The 18,810-nt window shown below is 41.9% G+C and overlaps 1 protein-coding gene across 5 annotated transcripts in view; it reads right to left on the reverse strand.

The window, feature by feature from the left end:
* Positions 1–18,810, reverse strand: part of TTC7B (tetratricopeptide repeat domain 7B) — a 312,432-nt gene that overhangs the window by 166,568 nt on the left and 127,054 nt on the right. For all 5 annotated transcript variants that reach the window (XM_049898916.1, XM_049898913.1, XM_049898918.1 and 2 more), the window contains one exon: positions 4,453–4,531. In XM_049898916.1, the coding sequence (XP_049754873.1) occupies positions 4,453–4,531 (79 nt within the window). The remainder of the gene's footprint in view (positions 1–4,452; positions 4,532–18,810) is intronic.

Below are 18,810 nucleotides of genomic sequence, written 5' to 3' on the forward strand. Positions count from 1 at the left end.
GCAAGTTTCAAAGTCTCTTATGATACTCATTTTGGTCTTTTCTTTCTCTCCTGTCTTTTTAATGACCTTTTGTTTTCTTCATGTTTGTTGTCCTTAATATCATTTCACAGCCTATCTTGTCTTTGCTCATTAGTGTTCAGTACATCAAATCTATTCTTGAGTTAGTCTCTAAAGTCAGGTAGAATATACTCAAGCTCATGCTTTGGCTCTCATGGACTTGTTTTAATTTTCTTCAGTTTCAACTTTCATGTGAGCAATTGATGGTCTGCAGTCAGCCCCTGATCTTGTTCTGACTGATGATACTGAGCTTTTCCATCGACTCTTTCCACAGATGTAGTCAACTGGGTTCCTGCATATTCTATCTGGTGGGGACCACGTGTAGAGTCACTGTTTATATTGTTGAAAAAAGGTATTTCCAATGAACAGGTCATTGGTCTTGCAAAATTCTATCATGCGATCTCTGGCATCATTTCTATCACCAAAGCTATATTTTCCAACTACCAATCTTTCTTTTTTGCTTCCAACATTTGCAATCCAACCAGCAGTAATTAATGAAATCTTGATCACGTTTGATCAACTTCAGACTGCAGAAGTTGGTAAAAAAATCTTCAATTTCTTCATCTTTGGCTTTAGTGGTTCATGTGTAAATTTGAATAATAGTCGAATTAACTGGTCTTCCTTGTAGGCGTATGGATATTATCCTGTCACTGACAGTGTTATACTTTGGATAGATCTTGAAGTGTTCTTTTTGATGATGAATGCAATGACATTCCTCTTTGATTTGTCATTCCCAGCATAAAAAGAATACATATAAGAAATTACCAACAAGATTGCCAATATCCTACAGTACCTTTTCCTTTTTATACTCGTGTTATATTTAGCTTGTAGTTCAAATGCTTAAAACCTGTTGGTAACTATCAAATAACTTCAGAATTAAAAAAGTGGAGGGAAGCAAGAAGGCCTGGGTATTTGGGTACAAAATTGGTAATTAAATGTACTTTGAAATCCTTCTCTGCTGTGCTCTCAAAGCAGAGAAAGCTTACAAGGCAACTTTTCCATCTCATGAGGATACTATAAATTTGCAATTGTCAGCTAATCTAAAACAAAGCATACAGTTTTTAAGGCTGATGGAAACCTATCTTTTGAATGGCATTACCTGAAGCTTTCTGATGTCCAGTGTAAACTAGGACACTAGTGAATAAGAATGACTCAGGCAGTGATTCTCAACTAGGGTAGGCAAAGAATCACTTGTGGAACCTTCAAAAAATACAGATTCTCAGGCCATGACCCACACTTACTCAGTCAGAATTCTGAGGTAAGGTATAAACCAAAAAAAAAAAAAAAAAAAAAGAAAAGAACCCAAACCCATTGCCACTGAGTTGATTTTGACTCATGATGGTGACCCCATGTGTTACAAAGTGGCACTGCTCCATAGGGTTTTCTTGGGTGTGGTCTTTAGGGAAGCAGGTCACCAGACCTTTCTCCCTCGGTGCCACTGAGTGGGTTTGAATTGCCAACCTTTAAGTTACTAGCCTACTGTGAACCACTTGCACCACCCAGGGACCTGAGGTACAGCATAAGGATGTATATTTTTTCTCAAAGTTCGTCAGATGATTCTGATGCACACTTTTAATTAAACAATCAGACAATTAGGAACAGTTTAACTTAGGTCACTTGAAGATCATCAACCAAGCCAAAGGCGTGCCTGCATCTCAAGTGACATGAAGTGGAAAGTGTCCCCCACCCCTCCCCCGATGTTAAACACTAACCGGTTAACAGCTCACAGCATTCAGGGGCAGTTCCAGGACACCCAGACCTTCTAGAAGAACTCCTTCACTGTCTTCAGAAATAAAAAATTTGAAGAGACCCTCCTTCCTTCCTTCTTCACACAACTCTGTCTAGAATCCTATCTCAGAGGATTTTTTAAAGTTAAAATACATTGATTTGAAAATCATAAACTTCTGGCAATAATGGAAGAGATTCTATAATTTGGGAAAATAAAGTTGAAGTAAGCAGCAGGAAGGTTCCCATGGTAACTTCAGTGTACTCCCACCTTCTAATAGGGAAAAATAGTTCATTTCCTTAATGAACATAGACTTTTGAGAGTTGACAAAAATGAACAAATTTTCCAAATTTAAGCAATTTTGAAAGATTGGCTTATATGTGTGTTTTTAAAACAATTACAAAAAACACTTGCCAATTTAATCAGTTACTTCCATTGTACTTGCAAATCTTGGAAGGAGTTGTTCATACTGACCAGTTGAGAATTATTATGGAATGTAGGGACTAGATCAATTTGAGAGAAAAGACATTTGGCAATAATTTTTGCAAAATCTTTTCCTTAAAGAACCCTACAAAACAAAAGTTTTTATTTGAACATCTTAAGGCACCTATAAATTCCATCAATACATAGATAAATACCTAAAAGCAAGTGAGTTTTTTCATAGTGGTGGTTGTGTGTGTGTGTGTGTGTGTGAGAGAGAGAGAGAGAGAGAGAGACATTGCTCATCTTGTCTCAACCCCATAATTCTAGAAAGTCCTACACCTTAGCCATTTAGCCCCAGAAGTTATCTGTCCACACCTAAAAAGTCTGGGGAGACACCAAAATTTCCTAGAAACCTTTTCCCATGACAGGAATCTCTTAGCCTTGCCCAAATGAATACTCTCCTGCAGCATTAAAGAATTCACGATAAATGGAGGTACTGTGCTTTGCTCTCTATGAGTTGTGGCATAAATCCTTTACCACACTGGCCTTCCAGAGGACCTATCTGCATTAGAGGATGTATTTTCTATCTTTTAAGAGAGAATACGTAAGTTAAAAAAATGTTCAACATCATTAGCCATCAAGGAAATGCAAATGAAAATCATCATGACAGAGCACTTCACACACACTAGAATGGCTGTAACTAAAAAGACAGATAATAACAAGTATTGGCAAGGGTGTGAAGAAATTGGAACCCTCATAACTGCTGGTGGGAATATAAAATGGTGTAGCTACTTTGGGAAACAGTCTGACAGTTCCTCAAAAGGTTAAACATAGAGTCTGAGGCAAGGTCATGGAAGCTCCATAGACACATCAAAATTCCCTGAGGCATTGAATTACTAGGCTGAAGGCTGTGGGGACCAGGGTCTCAGGGAACATCTACCTCAAATGGCATAACATAGTTTATAACGAAAATGTTCTATATTCTACTTTGATGAGTAGCGTCTGGGGTCTTAAAAGCTTTTAAGCGGCCATCTAGGATACTCCACTGGTCTTACCCCATGGGGAGAAGGAAAAATGAAGAAAACCAAGGACACAAAGGTAAGATTAGTCCAAAGGACTAATGGACCACAAGTACCACACCCTCCACCAGACTGAGTCCAGTACGACCAGATGGTGCCCGGCTACCACCATTAACTGCCCTGTCAGGGGTCACAATAGAGGGTCCCAGACACAGCTACAGAAAAATGTAGAACAAAATTCCAACTCACAAAAAAAGACCAGACTTACTGGCCTGACAGAGACTGGAGAAATCCCTAGAATATGGCCTCCGGACACCCATTTAGCTCAATAATGAAGTCAATCCTGAGGTTCACCCTTTGGCCAAAGATTAGACTAAAGGGGCACATCAGCCCAGAGGCAAGGATTAGAAGGCAGGAGGGGACAGGAAACTGGTAATAGGAAACCCAAGATCAATTAGGGAGAGTGCTGACATGTCGTGGGGTTGGTAACGAATATTACAAAACAATATGTGTACTAATTGTTTAATGAGAAGCTAGTTTGCTCTGTAAACCTTCATCTAAAGTACAATAAGAAAAAAAAAAAAGGTTAAACATAGATATACCATGTAACTCAGCAATTACTCTCCTAGGTATATGCCTGAGATGAATGAAAACATATGTCCACGCTAAAACTTTTACCCAATGTTCACAACAGCCTTATTCATAATAGCTAAAAGGTGAAAACAATGCAAATGTCCATCACCTGAGGAATGGATAAACAAAATGTGGTAAATCCGTACAATAGAATATCATTTGACCATAAAAAAGGAATGAAGTACTGATACATGCTATAACATGAGTGAACATTGAAACTATTACACTAAGTAAAAGAAGCTAGTCACAAAAGATCATATAGTATATGACTCCACTTTTATGAAATATCCAGAATAGGCAAGTCTATAGAGACAGACAGGAGATTAGTGGTTGCCTAGGGCTTGGGAGAAGGAAATGGGGAGTGAACGCTAATAGGTGCCCACCCACTAAACCCACTGCCGTCGCTATGAGAATGGGTGAGCTAACTAGGTACAGACTTTCTTTTTAAGTTTATGAAAATGTTCAAGAATTAAATATTAGTGATGGCTGTAGAACTCTGAGAATATACGAAAATCCATACATATACATATAAAAGGAAGGGGAGAACACTGCAAGTGTGCTGCTGTCCTCAACCAAGTCATTAGTTGCACTCACCATTCGCAGGTTTTGAGTCGTTCTTGTTTCGACAGCTCTGAGGATCTCTCTAAATCTCCCGACTCCTCTTGTCAAGTTCCTGAGTGCACACAGAATTTGACAGGGTTTCCATCTTGCATGTAATACTAAATACTTTACACATGTATTTCAACGCATTTTGTCTATAAAAAAGTTGGCGAGATTTTAAGCAAAGAATTATCCTGCACACACCTATCCATCTTTAGTCAACTCTGAAAAATGCAACCTAGGATTGATGATGTTATGTGCTTACTAACCCCGATCAAAATTTCTCAAAGAATATAATCTGAAAATCAGTTCTGAGGCAACAAGAAGAACAAACTAATATTAATAACAAGACCGAAGAGCCTAGCTTCAAACTTACCATTCAATGAATGGCTCTGCATATTTCCTGCTCTGCTGAGTGGCACCGAAACCTATCTTTTCATTTACATGGTGAGTGGCAGCACGTGGCCAAAAGGAGCTCAGGAATATCAGCAAGGCCCCATAAGTGGTGTGGGTAAAGCCTTCTCATAACTTGTCTTTATATGGGCAGGAATAAGATAAAAGGGTATGAAAAATGAAGGGACTCCATCGAGCGACCACTCTGCATCTTTAAGAACATAAATCACTGCCCGATAAATCCATCAACCCAACCCTCCTCCCAATCCCGCACTGACAAAAAGAACAAAGGGTCAAAGGCCCCTTCTGAGAGCCAGCCTGTGACGACTGGGGCCCGGAGCCAGCTGCCTGTGATCAGAACGATTCTCTTTCACTTGCACCACACACCCCACAGAGATGAGTTTGGTGACACATTTCACTTAAGGACAAATCAGTCTTTAGTAATATCCTGGTCCATCTATCTGGGCCCCACTTGTTGCCCCTCTGAAAACTGTACCCAGCATGCTTAACTGGGTACATCTCGCCAATGGTCCCTTTACATAGAGTGCTGCCACTACCTATGACATAGCTCACTGATATTTATAACCTGCTCACATCTCATCTTTCCAAAAAACCACAGAGCAGGTCAGCCGGTGCAAACCTGTCAGCCAGCCTCTGCAGTGGGTGGCAGATTCTCGAGGTATTTGGCTGTCTTCTTGGATGACATTTTAAATCACGCAAAGGTATTAAATCAAGCTGAATGTGGGTTCTGTATGTTACAATTACTCACAAGGGCTATTAATTCATACCTTATACCTACATAACATCCCAGGACTCTCATTCACAAGAACAGTCCTGGACCTTTAAGATAATGGCTTATTGGCACAGGTATATAAACACTCCCATATTCCTCTCGCCCACACACATCAGATGGTATCGGATCAGAAGCTTTATGGTGGCATAAAAAGAGAAGCTTGTGCTCAGGACTCAGAGCAGTGCTAAAGGAAATCTAGCAGAGATATGAATAAAAACTAGGTAACAGGCCCTGGGACATGCTATCTACTCTGCTTTTCACTTCATTTGTTTTTATGGGCTCTATTTTTATGTTCACACCAATAGAGTATTTGCTTTGGGCTGAAGCTCAGTTCTCCTAAGTAATATAAGGAGAAGGAAGAGCCACAGCTAAAAAGGATGGGTAGAGATATGCTATTTAATTTTATTCTAGAATCACTGATTAACCTCCCGCTATGCACAAAAATAGGAGCCCAATGGTCAAATGCTTAGCTGCTAACTGAAAAGCTGCTAACTGAAAAGGTGGCAGTTTGAACCCACACAGGCACTCCGAGGGAGAAAAGACCTGGCAGTCTGCTCCCGTAAAGATTACAGCCTAGAAAACTCTACGGGGCAGTTCTACGCTGTCACACTGAGTCTCTACGAGTCGAAAATTGACTTAACAGTGCCTAACAACAACATGCACAAAAGGAATGGCGTTTTGAACTGCGTGAAATAACGGTGGGACTAGGGCAACATAATTGGAGGCTCTGGTTGACAGGGTTGCTTTACCAGGGTGGGAACTGGGCCTTAGATAGCAATATCGACTCTAAATATTGTAACCCGGGGAAGACTACAGATAGGAACTGGTCATTCAGAATGCCTCCCGTGCGCTACTTCCAAAATGAGCTACTGTTACAAAAGCACAGAATTTTCTAGCATGCAACACAATCCAGTCCATTATGACACGGAAGTGAAATAGCTTACCCAGCTTCACAAAATTAGTGAGAGGGCAAGCTGGCAGCATTCTACCATAGGTACAGTATCACTTTTCTGGGCAAAAGAGAGTCTGTGATATTTTGTACCGTTAACATGCAAATGAATCTATATATATATATATATATACCCAAACCCATTAAACCCAGTGCCGTCAAGTCGATTCTTACTCATACATATATAATATAAATCTCATGCGTTCCAGTGATCTCACAGAAAATGAGATATTCCTAGATTCAGGTTCAAAATTGCAAGGAAAATCAGTTGGCCTAGGGGAAGGAGTCTGGCGTCTGAGGGCAATGCCCTGGACTGCCTCAGATGATAAATGATGGATGGAGAAATTCAACTCCCCTCTCAGGCACGAGATGGTTTCTCCCGTGCAGGACGGAGGCCCTCTGGTGGAGAAATGGGAGAAGTCTCCAAGCCCAAGGGTGCCACACATGATGGGGCAAAACCAGCACGTTCCCAACCAGGCCTTGGAAGCAAACTAAGTTTCTCTCAAACTGTTTCCAGTTTACTTCTGGACAGAGCGTAGCATTTAGAATCAACCTCTTCCTCAAGCTGAGAAGAATCCTGCTTGTAAAGAAGCCACAGTAACACGGAATGGAGAAGGCCTGAGGCTCTGACCTACTCCAGTAGATGTGGCACCATGGGAAGACACACATGAGGCTGGGCACACTCCAAACAGAGAGCACTCTGACGGCAGCAAGGAGAAGGGACTGGAGGGAAAAGATCACACACTTTAAATATTAGAAAAGCAAAAAAATCACCCAAACGATAAAACTTAAAATGCTCCACAAATCCAATACCATTCAGACATTTTTATCACATAATTTTATTCAACCAATCATTTCCACTATAACCATGATAGAAAACGAGCAAAAAAAGGCTAGAACGGAACAAAAAAAAAAAAAAAAAAGGAAATTAACCTGCAAGCATTACGTTCTAAATGCTATAAAATACCCCAATTTGAGGGGAATAAACAAAACCGATGGAATTACTTTCATGTCTCTTGGGCTAAACTATTATTCTTAAAGTTTTGAGGTCCATTAAATATCTGTAATGAACTGTTCCTTAAAAACTCCACTTCAAAATGAAGATAAGAGAGCCAAGGAATTTCCCTGTTTCTGAGGGTTTCCACAGACCTTTGACATTACGTCATTTCTTCCATTTCAATGCCCTTGACTGCAATGATGTCGTGATTCGTTATGGTAAGCTATTCTCAAAACTTATGTTTGCTGCCAGCAGTCAAGCGCCGGGCACTTTGGCAAGCTGTCAGGACTTGGGGTTCACCTCCTGCACCTTGTTTCAGCAAGCTTCCTGTGCTGGGTATATTTCCTTCCATGGGGAACAGTTCCCAAAAGCTCAGCTATTGTCAAGGAGAAAGGGCCTCAAGTCGTTTGGGCACCAGCTGGCTGTTCAGTGTGACAGGCAGGCAAAACCCTGCCTTCACTCACCAAATGACGCACCAAGGAAACCCTCAGACCATGCCTTGCTCTTGCTCAAGTCCCATGACCTACTGCTCTGCTTTGGCAGGAAAGTCCACCCGCTTTTCACAGAGACACATTCTGTTCCTCCCTTGACCTACTTCTGTTTTTTCTTCTTTCCTCCTTTTCTCTCTGGTTTCGTCAACCTCCTTCTAAGCCTCCTCCTTCAGGCCTTGCTGTCTGTTGGCCCTTACATCAGCGCAAAGCATGGCTTCCTGGGGGTCAGCACCATCCCCACAGGACACCAGCACTTGGCCCTCCCTCTTAGCCTCGAGTCTTGCAACAAACTCCAGGCCCTGGTTTTGCCCCACAGCAGCACTTGTGAAGGCTGGTCTCTGAAATTTATGTTCTTACAAGTTCACAGCAATGCCTGGTTCTGTCCAGTTCTAGCCTGTGACTCTGAACAACATTCTGTCATCACCTTTACCTATCAAACCAAGGGGAAATGTATATGGGAAGGAAGCCAGAGCTACAAAATCAAAACTGGGTAATGGAAAACCAAGGCTGAGGAGAAGCTTGGGGACTTGAGAACCATTTCACCTCATGATGGGTGGTCTTTAATGCCAAGCTCGATACATTTCTTTTTGTTATTTCTCCTGCCATTTCTTGGAGGTGGAGTGAGAAGAGACAATTCTTCCCCTTAATTTATCCTTCCAAACTATCTTCTGGCCCAGGCCACCAATACACTTAAATTCAACATCAACTATCATTGTCACTGAACTCCAAGTTGTAACGTGAACAGAACACTTTTTATACAGGACATCAAATTCTTGGGCAATAAGAAAAAGGTACCCCTGCTAGAGTAAGCTCAATATTTTTCTCTTTCTCTGAGGTTGAGAACTTTATAACTAAAGATCAATTACAGAACAAATCAACACAACAGATCTCTTAGAGCTAAGAAATCATTTGGCCTTTTCTCTCTTTTGTTTTTTCTATAGAAATCCAGGAAAAGTCTTAGAGCCGACGAGCACTTTCCAAGACTCTTAAGCAGTAGGTTACTCCAACAATTTTGAGCACTGTTACGTATAAGTTCCGGGCTGGTCCCTGAGAATACACTGGTGACCAGGAACCACCATGCCTGCTTCATGAAGTGTGTGAGGCTCCACTTCCTCCCGGAGAATCTAAGTGCCTTGAGGGCACAGGTCTTTGTCTTGTTTACCGACGTATCTCAAGCCCCTAGAACAGAGCCTGGCATACAGGAAGCACCCAGTAAATATTCGTGCAATGACCGAAATTTAGAACCATCATGAGCTGCATGAACCAAGACCACAGAGGATACATTTTCTAACCTATTTCTTGTCTCCTTCTTTCTCACTGAAGGTGGATTGGCAGGCAACAAAGCCAAGCCCTCTCTTAAGTAGAATGCATCTCCTTAGCCTTCAGAGGCATTCTACCATGGCTACCTGGTAGAGTGTCACTCTTGCCCCAGGTGACACACCTCTGCACACCAGGCGTCATACTTGGGTACACCAGGCCTAACAGCTGTATGAATAATGAGGACTTTGAAGCTCTTGTTTCACGAAAAGATCACACCTTCCTGCCCACATGCCTTCGCACTTGTTCCTTTCTTTCTGAAGTGTTGGGGAACTAACTCTTAGTCATCCTTTAAGACTCATGTCAAAGATCACTTATGAAAAACTTTCTTAGCTTCCCCTGGAAAAGACAGGCACTGTTTCCTTGATGCTCCCAACAACTCTGCATGTATTTTGAGTATAGATGGTATTTAACACACTGATTTTCGTTTTGTATTTATGTTTGTCCACCAACTAAACTGGGGTCATTCTGAGAGCAAAGGCCCTCTTTGTACTCAACTCTCCTTGTCCCAATAGCTTCAAACAGCCAGTCAGGTACCCAGGAAACACTTAATAAACTGTATACCCCAAAAAGAAAGAAAAGGGACATACCATCTTATATCCAGAGGTCTCATTCCCCATCCCCTTGCTGAAAAGGATTTTCTTCTTCTTTTTTTTTTTTTTTTATTGTGCTTAAGGTGAAGGTTTATAGAGCCAATTAGTTTCTCATTAAACAATTAATACACACGTTGTTTTGTGATATTCGTTGCCAACCCCGTAATATGTTGACACTCTCCCCTTCTCAACCCTGGGTTCCCCATTTCTATTTGTCCAGCTTTCCTGTCCCCTCCTGCCTTCTCGTCCTTGCCCCTGGGCTGGTGTGCTCATTTAGTCTCATATACATGGTTGACATACATGTGTAATTGTTGTTTTATGGGCCTGTCTAATCTTTGGCTGAAGGGTGAACCTTAGGAGTGACTTCAGTGCTGAGTTAAAAGGGTGTCTGGGGGCTATACTCTTGGGGTTTCTCCAGCCTATGTCAGACCAGAAAGTCAGATCTTTTTTTGTGAGTTTGAATTTTATTCTACATTTTTCTCCGGCTCTGTCTGGGACCCTCTATTGTGATCTCTGTCAGGGCAGTCAGTGGTGGTAAACGAACACCATCTAGTTGTGCTGGACTCAGTCTGGTGGAGTCTTTGGTTTGTGTCTTTGGCTTTCTTCATTCTGCCTTGCTCCACACAAGATGGGTCCAGTAGATGTATCTTAGATGGCCGCTCACAAGCTTTTAAGACCCCAGAAGCTACTCACACGCAAACGCAGAACATTTTCTTTATAAACTATGCTATGCCAATTGAGCTAGATGTCCCCCGAGTGAAAAGAGTTTCTTGATTACAAAGGAGACAACTGAAGCAGACAGTTCTTACACTATGACATATATCCCTTCAGTATTCTGGACACTGCCAACACTTAAAACCCCAGAAAAGCAGAAATATACTGTGTAATTTGCCAGGTCAATTTCTCCTAGTTCTCAGGCTTGGGAATTGCTTCCCCTTCACTTATATCACTCTTAGTATCATCTATTTTGAAAAAATCTGAAATCAAAACCAGATACCCAGATTTGGAAAGTGAGAGAAGAAAAAGACATCCTTCACAGTCCAAAAGGACACTCGTGACTGGCTGTCAGGAAGCTGCCATTCCCGCAATGGATTCTAGCTTCTCCCTCTGTATACACTCTTCACCTCGTACCCTATGACATCCATTTGTGAAGACAGATAGCTTGCTGCAGTCAGAGGCCTGGGATCAAACTCACAACCTTGGCCTCATTAGCAAAGGACTCTCTGATCGACGGTGCGAGCCAGCTGCAACCTAGATATAGTGATGGAGGGTATGACAACCATCCACGCTGGGATGTGAACAAACAGGCAAAGCTTCAGGAAGTCTCAATTCAAACCTAATGAGAGCTGTATGAGGCTTAACAACATTTTTTGGACTACCTCAGCAACTAATGCTTCCTTGTGACAAAAGAAGAGTAAATTACGTGTTTTGGTCAGCCTGCCAGGCAGCAAAGAGGACACTGACGAGGCATTATGTACCAGGACGCATATTAGGCAACAGAGACACAAAGTCAAAGGAGTCACAGACAGCTGCTTCTCGGAGTCACAGTTAATGCGACACAGAAACAAGTCCTTCCAACAAGGCATGCCAAGGCCTATAAATGAAAGGTGGGCAAACTGCTATGAGAACTCGGGGAAGATAACAACTAACTCATCCTTCTCTCTGTTCCTTCCCACTCCAAGCGTCTGCTAAGAAACAGAAATATGGAAAGGCTGCCTGGTCCCATGTCCTTCTTCCTTTTCAACCCTTGAGAATGGGTCAAAAGAAATCATTCTTCATTGAAGAAATAAATACATTGAGTGCCTACCACTTACCAGGTAAGGAGCAAGGCACAGGGAACGCAATGGTGAGCCAGCCAATAGCGTGCATCCTCATGAACTTACAGTTCAGTGATGGTCAATGTAACCCTACAAGTCAAACAGTGTCCAACATACACGCAGACTCCTCTCTAATAACACTTTTAACAAACCAAACCAGAACTTATCTACCACGTAAGGAACGTCCTTCAAAGAAATCACCTGAGAATCCCTGTTGTGTTGTTAGGTGCCACCGAGTTGATTCCAACTCACAGCGACCCCATGTAACACAGTAGAACTGCCCTGTAGGGTTTTTTTGGCTGTAATCTTTATGGAAGCAGATCGCCAGGTCTTTCTCCTACGGAGCCGCTGGGTGGATTCAAGTCAACAACCTTTCAGTTAGCAGCAAGGCGTTTAACTGTTTGTGCCACCAGGACCCTCTGGGAATCCATATACTTAAACTTAGACAAACAAAATAGAGGTGTGGTTCTGGAGCCAGACTGTGTTTAAATCCAACCTTCGCCACTTACTGGTTGACTTTAAACAAGTGTCTGTGCCTCAGTTTCCTCATTTGTGTAATGGGGATAACAAGCACACACCTCACACATTTGTCGTGAGAATTAAACAAGTTAATTTCCACAGTAAGTACTTCTTAAGTATCTACCATTATTACTAATTATCCTCAAAACTCTGCCATTGCTCAAAAACATTTTCAAAATTCTGGAATCTTCCTTTCACTCAACTTATAGCACATGAGAATCTGTTTTACTTCTTTGGAATAATTTAATTTTCAAGAAATGAAAAGGCATTCCCCAATGTGATTCACGCGTTCATTTTGCTATTTATCAAAGGCCTATTATGTCCTAAGAACTCCCCCGCCTAACTCACAGGTTTGTCCTGCAATGACAAAAGGTGACGACTGATGTCAGGTAAGGCTAGTAAAAAACTCTTTCTCTAGGGTTCTGGGGCTCACTCTCCTGAGAAACGGATGGGAACATCTAAGAGTGCCAGGCTTGCAGGGGAGGGGAGTGCAGCGTCTCCCCTAGCCTACACGGGGAGGGGCACAGACAAGTGCCACACTGAGGAAGGAGAGGACTCGAGGGTAACTGGCAACTGAATCCTCACTGTTCTATCTCAGTTACAGCACAGCTAACACTTGGAGATTGTTCTGGATTAACCCAGAGAGAAGTGGGCCAGATTAAAAAATGTAAACTGGAATGGTTGGGCCACCAAGAGTTTTTTTTGTCTGTTCTTGGGAGGGAGGATATAAGAAATGTTTTATTTTTATTATTTTCATTGTGGTGAAAACATATAACAAAACCTTGCCATTTCAACCCTCTGTACAAGTATAATTCAGTGACATTAATTACGTTCACCATGTTGTACAACTATTGCCACTGTATGTTTCCAAAGTTCTTCATCAGCCTTAACAGAAACTCAGGGCCCTTTAAGCAATCTCTCATTTCCCCCTCCCACCTGCCCCTGACAACCACTAATAAACTTTGGTCTCTATGCATCTACCCATTCTGGATATTTCATGTAAGTGGAATCATATTTGTCCTTTTGGATCTGACAATTTCACTCAGCATAAAGCTTTCAAGGTTCATCCATGTTGTGGCATGTATCAGAACTTCATTTCTCTTCATGGCTGAATAATATTCCATTGTATGTATGTATCAAATTTTATTTATCCATTCATCTGTCAAGGGACATTTGGGTTCTTTCCACCTTTGGCTACTGTGAATAATGCTGCAATAAACACTGGTGTATAGGTTTCTGTTTTGAGTCCTTGCTTATAATTCTTTTGGGAATGTACTTAGGAGTGGAATTGTTGGGTCATATGGTAGTTCTGGTGGTGCAGTGGATAAGATTATGGCTGCTAACCAAACAGCCAGCAGTCTGAATCCACCATCCGCTTCCTGGAAATCCTATGGGGCAGTCCTACTCTGTCCTATAGGGTCACTATGAGTCAGAATCTACTCAGCGGCATAGGTTTGGGTTTTTTGGTATGGTAGTTCTATATCTAACATTTTGAAGAACCACCAAACTGTTTCCCACAGTGGCTGTACCATTTTATAATTCCACCAGCAATGGATGAAGGTTCCAATTTCTCTACATCCTTGCCAACACTTGTTTTTCTGTTTTACTGATAATAGCCATCCTATTGGGGGGGAGTGATATCTCATTAGGGTTTTGATTTTCATTTCCCTAAAGACTAATAACATTGAGCACCTGTTATGGATTGAATTGTGTCCCCCCAAAATAAGTGTTGTAAATCCTAACCACTGTATCTGTGATTAAAATCCCATTTGGGAATGGGTTGTCTTTGTTATATTAATGAGACAGGATTAGTGTAGGGTACATTTTAAGTCAATCTCTTTTGAGATATAAAAGAGATTAAATAAGCAAGCGAGAGACGGAGAGATGGGGGAAGAGAGATGCCAAGCCACTTGAAGATCGCACAGGAGCTGAAGCTCAGAAGAGACAAGGACTTTCCTCCAGAGCTGACAGAGAGAGAAAGACTTCCCCTAGAGCCGGCACCCTAAATACGCACTTCTAGCCTCCTAAAGTGTGAGAAAATAAATGTCTGTTTGTTAAATCCACCCACCTGTGGTATCTCTGTTACAGCAGCACTAGAAAACTAAGACAGAATCTTTTCAGGTGGTTATTGGCCATATGGATATCTTCTTTGGTGAAATGTCTGTTCAAGTTCTTAGGCCATTTTTTAATTGGGTAGTTTGTCTTTTTGCTGTTGAGTCCATGAAAAGTTTCATGAGATCAGAAAACAAATCTGAAAAGGGAAACCTCAACACCACCGTAATTTACTTCCACTGAGAGAAGTCTTTGCTCCAGATCCAGCCTGCCCTGGAAGACATGCGTATTTAGTACGAGGAGAGCAGAAGCACCTGGGGCTCCAAAGGGCTTCATAAAAGGGGTGCAATTAATTACATGGAACACTGATGAGTACTAGGCCAACTTAATATTCATATTAGAAGTTAATAATAATGTAGAAGACAATCTAGAAAGTGGAAATAGTCTGCTAACAAAATGACTTCAAACAATAATCAATTTTAAGCAGCAAAGTCACATAGATAAAAGCATATTTTGACCATCCTAATTCTTTTAATCATCCAGTCAGTTGGGCTGGGAAGGAGAAAGGCAGAAAGGACATCAAGGGGAGGAAAGTCCTCCCAAATGTACCACAAGTACTTGAGCCTGAGTTTAAGTGCAAGCATGAGAGGGCAATGTTCACTTCCATTTCAATTAGCAGGCAACAGGAGAACCCCAGGAAAAATATTTCAAAAGCTAGAACAAGTGAGAAAAAAATCCAAGAGAATCAGTTGAGGTGAGAGAAAAAGACTGTTAAAGGTATAGGAGTTGCTGGTCTAAATGCCTTCAGGAGCCAAGCAAGTAGCAGAGATGGGTGAAGAGAGGCCCTGAGACAACAGGAAGTGGCACCAACACTGAGGTTCGGTGTCTCAGGCCCCAGGCCCTGCTTACAGGCATCCAATTCAAAAACATGGCAGATGAACTCAAAGGGGAAAGGAGAACCTTTGCCATTAATTGGTACATGAAAACCTCCAACCATTTTCTTGGGGAAACAAATAAAGCAGTACGGTTGGGTTTGAGGCAGCATGGTGCCGTATGGGATTCTCACACATCCTCATGAGTCATGCCAGATAACTCGCTTGGGCCTGGGAAAGGCTAAAAAGATGGGGACAGAGAAGAAGAAAGGGCAAAGGTTGAGAGTGATCGTGAGGAGAGGAAGGACAGTAAAGGAGGATGGAATGTGAGACATCTGGAAACATGGCAAAGGGAAAACAGTACTGGACACCAAAAAATACCAGATGCTAGGCACACACTGAGGAGGGTCAGAGACTCGGAAAATAGATACTACCTTCCAGTGTCTGTTTCATCATCTATAAACTGGGATTAATACCACTGACTTCCAGTGCCTGAACGAGATGATACCTATAGAACTCCAACTTAGCACTCAAAAACATGTCAATCCTCCCATCCCCCATCCCCCTACTACCTCCCACCACCCATCATCTGGCCCTTCATTCCACATATAAACATTTACTGGGTAAAAGCCAAAGGCAGTCACTGGTATGTATGTGAACCTTTGGTTTAACAGAGAACAGCACAAAATCAAGGAGCCCTGGTGGTACAGCGGTTAAGTGCCCAGCTGCTAACCAAAATGTCAGTGGTTTGAACCCACCAGAAAGATGTGGCAGTCTGCTTCCATAAGGATTTACAGCCTTGGAAATCCTATGGGGTAGCTGTACTCTGTCCTATAGGGTCACTATGAATTGGAATCGAATTGACAGCAATGGGTTTTTCTGGGTTTCAGTGCAAAATCAGAACGATTTTCAGTTATATACTGTGTCAAAAATGTCTTCTTAACAAGTATTTATTTAATACCTTCTGCAGTTTTATATTGCGTCAGAATCGACTTGATGGCAATGGGCTTGGGCAGTTTTATGCATGAGGAAACACAGGCTCAGAGAGATTATACAAGCCTGTGATGATAAAGCCCACAAGAGAAAAACTGGGATTTGAACCCAGGCCCAATCTGATTCCAATGCCCAGAGCAGCTGAAGATGATCCCTGTCACACAGAAGTTTGCAAACAAACTACTCACATGAAGCAAAAACAAAAGCCTCACAGAGAAAGGAGAGCAGCAAGGAAAGGGCCAGAGGAGGCCCAGCCAGATCAAATCTCTGTACCTTGACGTACTAGGCTCTAAAGAAGGGACAAGAAAAAAAATGTCTGCCTTGAGCATTATACTCTTTTAAGAACTACATATATGGGATCAAATTGACAATAGCAACTCAAAAGATTAGATAGGAACCTTAGGAGGCAGTGAGTTTATGTTAATGGAGGAGGAACAACTCAGAGAAGGGGGGTGAGAATGACTGTACAACTTGAAAAATATAATTCATGTCACTGAATTGTACATGTAGAAATGGCTGAATTGGTGTATGTTTTGCTGTGTATATTCTCAACAACAACAAAATAAATAATTTTTTTTTAAAAAGTGGGGGACTGGGGGTCATGACCCCTCCCATTGTAGGGTTAGGTGACAGGGATGGCAGAGAACTTCTGTTGAATGGTCTGAGCTTCACAGCAGAAACAACTTTGAAGTAAAATGGTGTCACGCGAAGAGATTAACATTGATAAGATGATGATAACATACAAGTGGGCCTGTCCACAAGCTGTTAGACAGGCGTCTAGATCAAATTCTTTCATCATCTGACACCTCATTCATTTGGCTCCTCCTAGTCAGAATTCAGAGGAGTCTTGATGGCACAGTGGTTAAAGCACTCAGCTGCTAATGAAAGCTGGCGGTTTGAACCCACTACCCACGCTGCAGGAGAAAAATTGGGCAGTCTGCTTTTGTAAGATTTATGGGGCAGTTCTACTGTGTCCTGTAGGGTCACTATGAGTCGGAATCAGCTCAATAGCAGTGGGTTTGGTTTTTGGTTTTTTTTTAGTCAGAATTGACTAAAAATACCTCGGCAAAAAAGAATGGAGAGAAAAATGATGATTAAAAAATAAAAAATAGGTAAGAAATAGCCCTTGAAAAGAACTGGTGCCTCCATGTAAAATACTAATGCATTTGACACCTAAACCAGGGAAGGGAAACAACAGGTTAGTGAGCTTTGCTTTGGCCAAGAGCCAAAACAGAGCCACTGCGTGCTTTCCCCACACTGCTTCCCAGCCACCTGTTTCCGGGCATACATCTAGAGCTGCTCTGTGACGCAGACATCACTAAATTACGAAGAGAGCTGGCCACAGCCTGACAGGCTCAGAGACGGTGAGACTTGGCTTCCTTCTTGACCAGACAGGATGCAAATTCCTCTTTCCCAACACACATGTGCTAACTCAACAGTGTGCCCCTGAGAGGCTGCCTATGAAGGCCACACTTAAACACTCTCGGATACCCCTGTGTCCAACTTCCTCCCATGAGGTTTCAACTCTGAGAGTTCCACATTTGAAGTCTTAAAAAAATGCGGGTCTGGGAAGCTCTGGGGGCAAATGTTCTCAACAATTAAACCACGGAAGATGATATTTCTCTTTCCTGAAACCCATCTCAATGTGTACATGTTGGGCTTAAGTAATGAAGCCCACAAGCACCAAAAATTCCACCAAACCAGGAGCTTCACAGAAAGAACTGACTCTGCCAGGGACTGCTTGAGGAATTTCTTATAATAAAACCACCATTATTGTAAATACCCTCCCAACTCAAAGAACGGGTAGTAAGTAGGCAGAGATCCCCATGATCTTCCCAGAAAAGGTTCTTCTTGCTGAGGTCAAGCTCCGTGAAGCCAACCTATGTTTATCTTGTTCGTCCTTGTATCCCCAGTACCTAACATAGCGCTGGGCACAATTAGACTCTCAATAAACATGTTTAGTTTTGAAGACAATACAAAACTGTCAGGTAGGCCTCTTTAAGCCACAGCCATCCCTGCTGAAAATGTGAAACGCGTTCATTCATTCACTCAAGACTCTATACCAGACACTGTTCAGGGTAGAAATTCCTCCCAAATGAACCATAAAAATCTCTGCCCTTCAACATTAATTTCTGACAAAATAGACTTTAAAGTTAAATCCACCACAAAGGATAAAGAAGGACACTACATAATGATTAAAGGAACAATTGACCAGGAAGATATAACCATATTAAATATTTATGCACCCAATGACAGGGCTGCAAGATACATAAAACAAACACTAACAGAATTGAAAAGTGAGATCGACACCTCCACAATTATAGTAGAAGACTTCAACACAACACTTTCGGAGAAGGACAGGACATCCAGTAAGAAGCTCAACAGAGACATGGAAGATCTAATGGCTACAATCAACCAACTTGACCTCATAGACTTATACAGAACACTCCACCCAACAGCTGCAACATATACTTTCTTTTCTAGTGCACATGGAACATTCTCTAGAATAGACCACATATTAGGTCATAAAGCAAGCCTTTGCAGAATCCAAAACATTGAAATATTA

The sequence above is a fragment of the Elephas maximus genome, chromosome 10, assembly GCF_024166365.1.
Source record: "Elephas maximus indicus isolate mEleMax1 chromosome 10, mEleMax1 primary haplotype, whole genome shotgun sequence".
Classification (NCBI taxonomy): Eukaryota; Metazoa; Chordata; class Mammalia; order Proboscidea; family Elephantidae; genus Elephas; species Elephas maximus.